The 13,650-nt window shown below is 40.3% G+C and overlaps 1 protein-coding gene across 1 annotated transcript; it reads left to right on the forward strand.

Moving 5' to 3' along the window:
- The first annotated feature begins 202 nt into the window (after positions 1-202).
- Positions 203-13,139, forward strand: LOC117339158 (mucin-5AC-like). Its single transcript, XM_033900623.1, has 3 exons — positions 203-229; positions 2,781-2,877; positions 9,088-13,139. Exons 1-3 carry the CDS (start codon positions 203-205, stop codon positions 13,137-13,139), a joined length of 4,176 nt encoding a protein of 1,391 aa, XP_033756514.1.
- The last annotated feature ends 511 nt before the right edge of the window (positions 13,140-13,650 follow it).

The raw sequence follows: 13,650 nt of genomic DNA on the forward strand, positions 1-13,650 counted from the left end.
ATGGACTCAGGAAGTAGAGACTAGAACTATTTTCTGGGTACTCAGCAGGAATGCTTTTCTGTTTTTTCTAACACTTATAAATTTGGAATGTTCAAAATTCAACCAAAATTACTTTTACAGCAATTCAAAATAATAAAAAATATTCCATTATTTATGTATTGAATAGACAAACTTAATCACATTTTTTTTTTACAGATTTAACATGGATGAAAACTCGGACATCACAGGGGTTTGGCTACAGAATTTTGTAAAATGCAATTGTAAAACTTTACTTTAAATGTTTTGCATTGACCAGGTGATCACTGATTACTATTTTTTGTTAAAGCTGCTACATCCTTTTAATACCGAATGATAATTTTGACCATGACTTCAAGGTCAAATGCAAAATTAATGTGAATTTCTGTCCCGTGATCACAGATTACTAAACAATACTTTAGTTTTTGACACATTTAAGGTATATCTGAGTTAAAATCACTTTATAATTCATGTAATATTGGGTTTTACTCTAATTACAGGATAATGAATGTCTTTTCCATCTCTAAACAAAATCCAATACTAAATTACTTCACAGTCATGGATGCAGCCATTACAATAAAAAGGATCATGCCTGAAATCCTTTCACATTGCTTTATCTTTCATACAAGAGGTCAGTGGGCTTTAATGGTCATCAGAGTTTTGCAATATTTTAGTTTATTTGACCCTTTTTGACTCCACTCATCAGCCAAGGGGGTCAGTCAGGCCAAACATGTACATACTATCAAGCTGTCATCCAAAGCTGATAATGTTAACCAGTAACAAGAATGAATTTCAACAGAAATCAAACAAATGATAGTCAAACATGTGATTTCCCAATATAAACTATAGTACCCCTATAGTACCCCTCCCCAGGGGCAAAGGTGAGACCCAAGGGTTATAAAATATATAATTTTGGTAAAGTACCTCTGACACTTTCACCTATGAAGAGTATTTGATTCTACCCTATTTCTGTCTTGAGAAAGAGGTTTTTTTTTAAATTTTAGTTGATTTGACCATTTTGGACCATGCCCCTCAGGCCCCTGGGGGGTGGGGACCATATAATTCACAATTTTGGTTGATCTTTGATCATGGAAGCTTCCTACCAAATTTCATTGAATTTGGTTTGGCAGTTTTGGAGAAGTGTAAAATGTAGCTTGTTAACAGTTGGAAGACGGACAAGGATAGACAAAAGGCGATTAGAATACATGTAGGTCACTAGAGACTTTGTCTCAGGTGACCTAAAAATAAAGTGTGGTATACCTCATTAAGGCAAGGACAAGATATGTTGAAGTTGAAAGCCATACTATATAGGTATACGTTGTCAAAACCTTATACTGTTTCTGGGAAAAGGACGGAGAAACAGAGTATGCATGGCCAGAAATCAACTGAGAAGTTGTTCCAAAAGGGGGATAACTCTTATACAATTGTCACAATGGTGACTTGTGTCTTTAATACCCCGGTAGGCCTAATTTGTCAACATTATAAAGTCTGTAGAAGAAATCCGCCTCACATCTCAATTTAGTCAAGTTACAGTCAATAGGAACAAAAATCTACAGCAACTCTCATAATGACACTTTTGATTTTAGCTTTGTGTTCTTTCATTTTCTTCTATTCTAAGTATTAATATTTTTTGTTAATATCTGACAACTTCAATATTTTTGGTGACCATATCAAAATGTGTCAAAGTAAAAATTGGTGAAGTGTTCAACATTGAATCAATGCAAGAAGAGTTCATTTCTTTGAATCAAAATTATTACAAAAAAGAACCAGAAGTGCATTTTGTCTAATTAAATAGATGGTTGCCATGGCAACCAAAATGCAAATAAACCTTTTTTTAAAATTTCATAATAGTTGTATCATTGAAAATGTCCATTCCTTACTTCATTTTAAGGAGATGAATTAAAATGTGGTTAAAAAGTTCAATTCATATATATATACATTGTTTTTGTGAGAAAAAATGTGCGGAAACATGTCAGAAAGCAAAAAAAAAAAAATGGGAAAACTTGAATCATAATACCAAAAGCGCCTCTAAGTTGCCAGCCAATTTTATTTTCTAACTAACCCTGTAGACATCTAATGAAAAGAAAATCACATGCAATACTCCATATATGGTTGTAGATTCCAACTAAGGTCAACCAAACTTTGTCATATTTTGATATTTTTTCAGTTAGAATTCCTTGCTGTATTTAGGTTACCATAGCAAGTTTGTAAATATTGCCCATTATATTTTTTTTAATTAAATGATTAAGGGGGATCACCATTATTAAACTTGGGCAGTAAATACTTTAATCTCACTGTTATTTAGGAATCGGAGATACTCTAAATTCTAAAAATTTGATGTAGTTGATGTGTTAGTTGAGTCCGTAACTAAGGAAGTCATATTGCTTGGATATGGAACCACAGACATAATTGAAATTCCATTTTTGTTATTCATTTCCACTAATTATAACATAATTTAACATTTAAGGTCACTTTTTCGAAAATCTATTTTTTTCACTTTCCATCTAATGCTCGATGCTTGCTGACATCCACTCTTTAAAGTACGATTTCAGAGAGTTTGGTAGGAAGGGGCTGTCCCAATCACCTGCTCTCTGGATTGAAATTTGTGATTTTGTGATTGGTTTTATATATCTAAAGCTTACTTATTGTAACAGTTCTTTTTAGGAAATCAATATTTTGTGTTTAGAACTGTCCAGTTGGTATGGCAGTTTGTAAAACAGACAGTAGGCTGAGTTTGGTCCAAAACTCTTATCGTATCTTCAAAGTGGAGGATCCCAGCACTGGACGGAACACCTAACGGATTCACCGTCCAACAGGACCAGGATCAGCGAACCTCTTGTGCTTCAATCCGGGTCAGGGAGAGTAATTAATATGAGCTGATACAACTTGTTCCGCAATTGTTGTTTAATAAATAACACTTTAGCATTGACACAATGATGTTTACTTGTTCAACACAATGAATACACAATTGATCACTGCCAACACTGAATTCATTAAACAGGTGAGCGTATTTAACACAACAAACTAAGATTAAAGAATGGGCGAAATCAACAATCAGGTGAATCCAAAACGAACATGTTGAGTACTGAGTGAGTTCAACACTGAACATGTTAAGTACCGAGTGAGTTCAACACTGAACATGTTAAGTACCGAGCGAGTTCAACACTGAAACTGTTGAGTACCGAGTGAGTTCAACACTGAACCTGTTGAATACTGAGCGAGTTCAACACTGAACCTGTTGAGTACCGAGTGAGTTCAACACTGAACCTGTTGAGTACCGAGCGAGTTCAACACTGAAACTGTTGAGTACCGAATGAGTTCAACACTGAACCTGTGGAGTACTGAGTGAGTTCAACACTGAACATGTTGAGTACTGAGTGAGTTCAACACTGAACCTGTTGAGTACCGAATGAGTTCAACACTGAACCTGTTGAGTACCGAGTGAGTTCAACACTGAACCTGTTGAGTACTGAGTGAGTTCAACACTGAACCTGTTGAGTACCGAGTGAGTTCAACACTGAACATGTTGAGTACCGAGTGAGTTCAACACTGAACATGTTGAGTACTGAGTGAGTTAAACACTGAACCTGTTGAGTACTGAGTGAGTTAAACACTGAACCTGTTGAGTACTGAGTGAATTCAACACTGAACCTGTTGAATACTGAGTGAGTTCAACACTGAACCTGTTGAGTACCGAATTAGTTCAACACTGAACCTGTTGAGTACCGAGTGAGTTCAACACTGAACCTGTTGAGTACCGAGTGAGTTCAACACTGAACATGTTGAGTACTGAGTGAGTTCAACACTGAACCTGTTGAGTACTGAGTGAGTTCAACACTGAACCTGTTGAGTACTGAGTGAGTTCAACACTGAACCTGTTGAATACTGAGTGAGTTCAACACTGAACCTGTTGAGTACCGAATGAGTTCAACACTGAACCTGTTGAGTACTGATTGAGTTCAACACTGAACCTGTTGAGTACTGATTGAGTTCAACACTGAACCTGTTGAGTACTGAGTGAGTTCAACACTGAACCTGTTGAGTACTGAGTGAGTTCAACACTGAACCTGTTGAGTACTGAGTGAGTTCAACACTGAACCTGTTGAGTACCGAGTGAGTTCAACACTGAACCTGTTGAGTACTGAGTGAGTTCAACACTGAACCTGTTGAGTACCGAGTGAGTTCAACACTGAACATGTTGAGTACCGAGTGAGTTCAACACTGAACATGTTGAGTACTGAGTGAGTTAAACACTGAACCTGTTGAGTACTGAGTGAGTTAAACACTGAACCTGTTGAGTACTGAGTGAATTCAACACTGAACCTGTTGAATACTGAGTGAGTTCAACACTGAACCTGTTGAGTACCGAATGAGTTCAACATTGAACCTGTTGAGTACCGAATGAGTTCAACACTGAACCTGTTGAGTACCGAGTGAGTTCAACACTGAACCTGTTGAGTACTGAGTGAGTTCAACACTGAACCTGTTGAGTACCGAGTGAGTTCAACACTGAACATGTTGAGTACCGAGTGAGTTCAACACTGAACATGTTGAGTACTGAGTGAGTTCAACACTGAACCTGTTGAGTACTGAGTGAGTTAAACACTGAACCTGTTGAGTACTGAGTGAATTCAACACTGAACCTGTTGAATACTGAGTGAGTTCAACACTGAACCTGTTGAGTACTGAGTGAGTTCAACACTGAACCTGTTGAGTACTGAGTGAGTTCAACACTGAACCTGTTGAGTACCGAGTGAGTTCAACACTGAACCTGTTGAGTACTGAGTGAGTTCAACACTGAACCTGTTGAGTACCGAGTGAGTTCAACACTGAACATGTTGAGTACCGAGTGAGTTCAACACTGAACATGTTGAGTACTGAGTGAGTTAAACACTGAACCTGTTGAGTACTGAGTGAGTTAAACACTGAACCTGTTGAGTACTGAGTGAATTCAACACTGAACCTGTTGAATACTGAGTGAGTTCAACACTGAACCTGTTGAGTACCGAATGAGTTCAACAATGAACCTGTTGAGTACCGAATGAGTTCAACACTGAACCTGTTGAGTACCGAGTGAGTTCAACACTGAACCTGTTGAGTACTGAGTGTTTTCAACACTGAACCTGTTGAGTACCGAGTGAGTTCAACACTGAACATGTTGAGTACCGAGTGAGTTCAACACTGAACATGTTGAGTACTGAGTGAGTTAAACACTGAACCTGTTGAGTACTGAGTGAGTTAAACACTGAACCTGTTGAGTACTGAGTGAATTCAACACTGAACCTGTTGAATACTGAGTGAGTTCAACACTGAACCTGTTGAGTACCGAATGAGTTCAACACTGAACCTGTTGAGTACCGAATGAGTTCAACACTGAACCTGTTGAGTACCGAGTGAGTTCAACACTGAACCTGTTGAGTACCGAGTGAGTTCAACACTGAACATGTTGAGTACTGAGTGAGTTCAACACTGAACCTGTTGAGTACTGAGTGAGTTCAACACTGAACCTGTTGAGTACCGAATGAGTTCAACACTGAACCTGTTGAGTACCGAGTGAGTTCAACACTGAACCTGTTGAGTACCGAGTGAGTTCAACACTGAACATGTTGAGTACTGAGTGAGTTCAACACTGAACCTGTTGAGTACTGAGTGAGTTCAACACTGAACCTGTTGAGTACTGAGTGAGTTCAACACCGAACCTGTTGAATACTGAGTGAGTTCAACACTGAACCTGTTGAGTACTGAGTGAGTTCAACACTGAACCTGTTGAGTACTGATTGAGTTCAACACTGAACCTGTTGAGTACTGATTGAGTTCAACACTGAACCTGTTGAGTACTGAGTGAGTTCAACACTGAACCTGTTGAGTACTGAGTGAGTTCAACACTGAACCTGTTGAGTACTGAGTGAGTTCAACACTGAACCTGTTGAGTACTGAGTGAGTTCAACACTGAACATGTGGAGTACTGAGTGAGTTCAACACTGAACCTGTTGAGTACTGAGTGAGTTCAACACAGAAAAAATCAACACGGACGAGTCAATTAAAACAGTCAGTTTACAGTATTCTTTTCACATGGCCCATTGACTCCCATGTCGGATTTGAAGAGTTCATGGCCCAAAATAGCGTTCTCAGTTTGAAAAATATCCGTGCTCAATTAGAAAATGTCGTGCGTATCTACTTATAGCTTTTTATTCTACTTTATGTTGATGATACTTTACTTACCAAATTTTTCTCTGACTGTCCAGCTGACTCCTAATAGCAATTGGATGTTTTCAATGAATACTGTAAACAATGGAAACTTAAAGTAAACAAAGAAAAAAAAACCCAATATGCATGGTGTCTGATGAAGGACGTAAAACAATAGAACTGATTTTTTTTTTTAAATGAGGTAATTGAGCACGTGGATAACTAAACCTATTTGGGGACGATATTTTGCCGTACGGGTTCTTTTGAAGGAGCGAAAAAATATATAATCAAAAAGGCTACTATAGCAATGTATGATGTTATAAAGAAAGATAGACAACACAACTTATAGGTTCATTGTATAAATGATTTATTTATAAAGATTGTCAAACCATAACATGTATACTATATAGTTACCCTTCCGTCACGTAAACACACGGGTAAATATATGTATCCAAACTGATGAATCTTATTAAAGAGATTATCAATCCAATTTTACTGTACGGCTGTGAGGTTTGGGCTTTAACTGACCTCAAAGTTATTGAACGTGTAAACGTTAAGTTTTGTAAATAATTACTTGGATTAAAAATAATACTCCTAATTATATGGTATATGGAGAACTTAGACCAACGATAATTAAAATATCAGTAAACACAAGAGTAATAACTTATTGGTTTGTCACAGTCGACTCATTCTAAATTAAGTAAAATTAATATTATACAGTATAAACTTTTTTATTACTGTCACCATTTTGATGATAATCATTTTTCATACATAAGTTTTGTTAAACATATTTTAAATGAATGGGGATGAGTTACTTATGGGATATACAATATTCTTCTGAGTGTAATCCTGTATGGCTAAATTATGTTATTAATCTAAGACTGTATGGCCAGTACTTACAGAAGTGGGAGAGTGATGTACATAATTTATCAAAAGCCTTGTTATAGAATTTTTAAGGAGTAATGTCTTTTTAATAATTATTTAGACATACCTTAACTGATAAAGATAGAATCACTCTTTGTAAATTTCGTACAACCAGTCATGAATGTATTGTTGAAACTGGCAGATGGCACTAAATCGAGTATAATATCTCCATGTCATACTCAACAAATTGGTGTAGAATTTCATTATTTACTTCAATGTACAACATTGTCTGCTCATAGAATCTTGTATATAGACAAATATTACTGGTCAAGACCAAATATTATCAAGTTTAATGAACTTTATTATAAAGTTTGAAGAACTGATGGATACAACTAATATTAAAACACAAATGAAAATGTGTACATTTATAGGAATAATTAACAGCACTATTTGTCCTCCTTGATACAAATGAAAATCTAATATTTTGAAAAAAAGTGCTGTATGTTTGTAATATGGTGTAAATATGTTTTCGCTATTCATAGGGGTATATTTGTCGTAATTTCGAAAATATTTTATCCGGCGGCCGCCACCAAACTAACAGCTCACAGATATAAAGACGTCTGGTAATGGAGGCTCCGGGTACTTACTCAAGACTTTCGTAAAACAACAGTACGCAGACCAGTTTCTGTGAAAAGACTGAATACAGAGAATAGCTGACTTTCTTAGAATCATGAGTCTATAGGCTTACACTGCTGTAATGATATGTTAATGTGTGTACAGCGAGAGATGTCAACATTCGGTCATGTCAGTAATAATTACAGAAATTACCTCAAATACACAGTCACCTAAAGATACATAAAACGTAGATTCTCATAAAAACTCCATATTGGACCATACCGTGATCATAACATACAATAGCCTAGACGAAGCGCGTTATGTGTATAATTGATTGTAGAAATATGAAGTGCTGTTGATATACCTAACAGGTATACAGTTATAAATGTATGTGTGTGCCGCATTACGATTAGAAGGGCGTTATAAGTGATAAAACACTGGTAGAATTTGTTTTAAACAACCATGTAAATCAATTTTACTTTTATCGATTTCATTCCAAATCTGCTTCCTACTTGACCTTCTTGTGACGAACAGATAACAACAGTTATATTAAGTCTAGATATATTTATATCATGAAGTGTATGTGTATAGCCTTGACAAGTAACCAGTTCCTTGTGGTGTCAAAGTTACCATGTCGCTGTGTGAAAGATTACATCAAATCAAATTGACCAGGTCGCAGTGTGAAAGATTACATCAAATGAAAGCTACTAGGACGTTGCGTGAAAGATTACATCAAATCAAATTTACCACGTCGCAGTGTGAAAGATTACATCAAAGCAAAGCTACTAGGTCGTTGTGTGAAAGATTACATCAAATCACAGGTGCCCGACTCATTTTATGAAATAATGAAATCTAAGAGTACAGTTGTATTCTTAATAGTTATTATTTTATAAAACGAGTCAGGCACCAGTGATCAAATCAGAGTTACAAAGTCGCTGTATGAAAGATTACCTCAAATCAAGGTTACCAGGTCGTTGTGTAATATATGACCTCAAATCAATAGTTTACTGTGGGCAAATAGATAGACATGTTATTTAACAAAAACAAAAAACCCGACCAACGGTATAGTCAGGTACGTTAGATAACAAGGATCTCAGACGGTCGGTCCAAGGCCTCGTTTACATATCGACGACCGATTTCTAGATAAAATTAGATAAGAAGGTTTGTATTTATATTTTGCTATTGCAATATGGTTGTTTGATCATGTATAAATTGTGTATACTCTCTAACCCTGATGATAATCTACCTCTCCTCGTTTCTTGTCAACATTCACTGTTCCAGTTATGAGCCTTCATGTTCCTTGCCAATGTTCTATTTGTTTCTTCTTCATACTTACTATCTCTCCTCTCGTCCCTCAGTTGTGCTCCTGACACGCATCTCAATATAAGTTCTGTCACACCCTCCCAGTTACCATACCCACCATTCTGTCACATCATCCCAGCTCTAATATCCACCATTCTCCATTCTGTCACATCCTCCCAGCTCCAATACCCACCATTCTGTCGCATCCTCCCAGCTCCACTCTCCACCATTCTGTCGCATCCTCCCAGCTCCAATATCCACCATTCTCCATTCTGTCACATCCTCCCAGCTCCAATATCCACCATTCTGTCACATCCTCCCAGCTCCACTCTCCACCATTCTGTCACATCCTCCCAGCTCCACTCTCCACCATTCTGTCGCATCCTCCCAGCTCCAATATCCACCATTCTCCATTCTGTCGCATCCTCCCAGCTCCACTCTCCACCATTCTGTCGCATCCTCCCAGCTCCACTCTCCACCATTCTGTCACATCCTCCCAGCTCCAATATCCACCATTCTCCATTCTGTCACATCCTCCCAGCTACAATATCCACCATTCTGTCACATCCTCCCAGCTCCAATATCCACCATTCTCCATTCTGTCACATCCTCCCAGCTACAATACCCACCATTCTGTCACATCCTCCCAGCTCCAATACCCACCATTCTGTCACATCCTCCCAGCTGCAATACCCACCATTCTGTCACATCCTCCCAGCTGCAATACCCACCACTCTCCATTCTGTCACATCCTCCCAGCTCCAATACCCACCACCCACCATTCTGTCACATCCTCCCAGCTACAATATCCACCACCCACCATTCTGTCACATCCTCCCAGCTCAAATACCCACCACCCACCATTCTGTCACATCCTCCCAGCTCCAATATCCACCATTCTGTCGCATCCTCCCAGCTCCAATATCTACCACTCTCCATTCTGTCACATCCTCCCAGCTCCAATACCCACCACTCACCATTCTGTCACATCCTCCCAGCTACAATATCCACCACTCACCATTTTGTCACATCCTCCCAGCTACAATACCCACCACTCACCATTCTGTCACATCCTCCCAGCTACAATACCCACCATTCTGTCACATCCTCCCAGCTCCAATATCCACCATTCTGACACATTCTCCCAGCTCCAATACCCACCACTCACCATTCTGTCACATTCTCCCAGCTCCAATATCCACCATTCACCATTCTGTCACATCCTCCCAGCTACAATACCCACCATTCTGTCACATCCTCCCAGCTCCAATATCCACCACTCTCCATTCTGTCACATCCTCCCAGCTCCAATATCCACCATTCTCCATTCTGTCACATCCTCCCAGCTCCAATACCCACCACTCACCATTCTGTCACATCCTCCCAGCTACAATATCCACCACCCACCATTCTGTCACATCCTCCCAGCTACAATATCCACCACCCACCATTCTGTCACATCCTCCCAGCTACAATATCCACCACCCACCATTCTGTCACATCCTCCCAGCTCCAATACCCACCACCCACCATTCTGTCACATCCTCCCAGCTCCAATATCTACCACTCTCCATTCTGTCACATCCTCCCAGCTCCAATACCCACCACCCACCATTCTGTCACATCCTCCCAGCTACAATACCCACCACTCTCCATTCTGTCACATCCTCCCAGCTCCAATACCCACCACCCACCATTCTGTCACATCCTCCCAGCTACAATATCCACCACCCACCATTCTGTCACATCCTCCCAGCTCCAATACCCACCACCCACCATTCTGTCACATCCTCCCAGCTCCAATATCCACCATTCTGTCGCATCCTCCCAGCTCCAATATCTACCACTCTCCATTCTGTCACATCCTCCCAGCTCCAATACCCACCACTCACCATTCTGTCACATCCTCCCAGCTACAATATCCACCACTCACCATTTTGTCACATCCTCCCAGCTACAATACCCACCACTCACCATTCTGTCACATCCTTCCAGCTACAATATCCACCACTCTCCATTCTGTCACATCCTTCCAGCTCCAATACCTACCATTCTGTCACATCCTCCCAGCTACAATATCCACCACTCTCCATTCTGTCACATCCTTCCAGCTCCAATACCCACCATTCTGTCACATCCTCCCAGCTCCAATATCCACCATTCTGTCACATTCTCCCAGCTCCAATACCCACCACTCACCATTCTGTCACATTCTCCCAGCTCCAATATCCACCATTCACCATTCTGTCACATCCTCCCAGCTACAATACCCACCATTCTGTCACATCCTCCCAGCTCCAATATCCACCATTCTGACACATTCTCCCAGCTCCAATACCCACCACTCACCATTCTGTCACATTCTCCCAGCTCCAATATCCACCATTCACCATTCTGTCACATCCTCCCAGCTACAATACCCACCATTCTGTCACATCCTCCCAGCTCCAATATCCACCATTCTGACACATTCTCCCAGCTCCAATACCCACCACTCACCATTCTGTCACATTCTCCCAGCTCCAATATCCACCATTCACCATTCTGTCACATCCTCCCAGCTCCAATATCCACCACTCTCCATTCTGTCACATCCTCCCAGCTCCAATATCCACCATTCTCCATTCTGTCACATCCTCCCAGCTCCAATACCCACCACTCACCATTCTGTCACATCCTCCCAGCTACAATATCCACCACCCACCATTCTGTCACATCCTCCCAGCTACAATATCCACCACCCACCATTCTGTCACATCCTCCCAGCTACAATATCCACCACCCACCATTCTGTCACATCCTCCCAGCTCCAATACCCACCACTCACCATTCTGTCACATCCTCCCAGCTACAATATCCACCACCCACCATTCTGTCACATCCTCCCAGCTACAATATCCACCACCCACCATTCTGTCACATCCTCCCAGCTACAATACCCACCACCCACCATTCTGTCACATCCTCCCAGCTACAATACCCACCATTCTGTCACATCCTCCCAGCTACAATACCCACCATTCTGTCACATCCTCCCAGCTCCAGTATCCACCACCCACCATTCTGTCACATCCTCTCAGCTCCAATATCAAGCACTCACCATTCTGTCACATCCTCTCAGCTCCAATATCAAGCACTCACCATTCTGTCACATCCTCTCAGCTCCAATATCAAGCACTCACCATTCTGTCACATCCTCTCAGCTCCAATATCCACCACCCACCATTCTGTCACATCCTCCCAGCTACAATATCTACCACCCACCATTCTGTCACATCCTCTCAGCTCCAATATCAAGCACTCACCATTCTGTCACATCCTCTCAGCTCCAATATCCACCACCTACCATTCTGTCACATCCTCCCAGCTACAATACCCACCATTCTGTCACATCCTCTCAGCTCCAATATCCACCACTCACCATTCTGTCACATCCTCCCAGCTCCAATATCAACCACTCACCATTCTGTCACATCCTCCCAGCTCCAATATCAACCACTCACCATTCTGTCACATCCTCCCAGCTCCAATATCAACCACTCACCATTCTGTCACATCCTCCCAGCTCCAATATCAACCACTCACCATTCTGTCACATCCTCCCAGCTCCAATATCAACCACTCACCATTCTGTCACATCCTCCCAGCTACAATATCAACCACTCACCATTCTGTCACATCCTCCCAGCTCCAATATCAACCACTCACCATTCTGTCACATCCTCCCAGCTACAATATCAACCACTCACCATTCTGTCACATCCTCCCAGCTCCAATATCAACCACTCACCATTCTGTCACATCCTCCCAGCTACAATATCAACCACTCACCATTCTGTCACATCCTCCCAGCTACAATATCAACCACTCACCATTCTGTCACATCCTCCCAGCTACAATATCTACCACTCTCCATTCTGTCACATCCTCCCAGCTACAATATCAACCACCCACCATTCTGTCACATCCTCTCAGCTCCAATATCAACCACTCACCATTCTGTCACATCCTCCCAGCTACAATATCAACCACTCACCATTCTGTCACATCCTCCCAGCTCCAATATCCACTCCTTATATTTTCATCTGATATCATTTTCAAACATTATCCTTCCTACAGGTGATTTACAAAATTGTCAGCACACTATCTTTCAATAATACCAAGTATATATTTTCAATCAGTGGTTTACATGTTCAAACGACTTGACACAAATTCCCAACCAACGGTTAACATATATTGATAGAAAAGATAAACGCAAAAAGAAATTTAACGGTTTACTCCAGGAAATAAAAACGGGTTTTAAAATGTAATAATGGTGAAAAATAGGGAACCATTCTGTCCTATGTGAAAAGTTTACCGTGTAGCTGCAGTGGTTGCATGGTCTCTTTTGTGGGTTAATGTGATCAGGATATTGGTCGGCCTTCTTCATTGGTATAGGGTCCTGAAAACGGACATTGATGAAATTTTCAGGACAGAGTGTTTCCATATGTTTCAATTTAACCATTATTCTTACTATTTCCCGTAAACCGGGCAATTTATAATTGCATTTCTTTTATCTTTCAATTTATCAATATTCAATTCAATTCAAACTTAATAAGCACTATTACAATTACAAATGTTGGCTTAACAAGAGCAGCATGGAAATAACAATATATACATAGTAACAAA

Source organism: Pecten maximus, chromosome 1 (assembly GCF_902652985.1).
Source record: "Pecten maximus chromosome 1, xPecMax1.1, whole genome shotgun sequence".
In the NCBI taxonomy this organism is placed as follows: Eukaryota; Metazoa; Mollusca; class Bivalvia; order Pectinida; family Pectinidae; genus Pecten; species Pecten maximus.

What these genes read in the sequence shown, in the direction of transcription:
- LOC117339158 (XM_033900623.1), top strand. Translation starts at nt 203, where the DNA reads ATGGATGAAAACTCGGACATCACAGGG. An exon ending in AAAACTCGGACATCACAGGG is followed by an intron (nt 230 to 2,780) that starts GTTTGGCTACAG and finishes GTATCTTCAAAG; the next exon opens with TGGAGGATCCCAGCACTGGA. An exon ending in TTCAATCCGGGTCAGGGAGA is followed by an intron (nt 2,878 to 9,087) that starts GTAATTAATATG and finishes ACACCCTCCCAG; the next exon opens with TTACCATACCCACCATTCTG.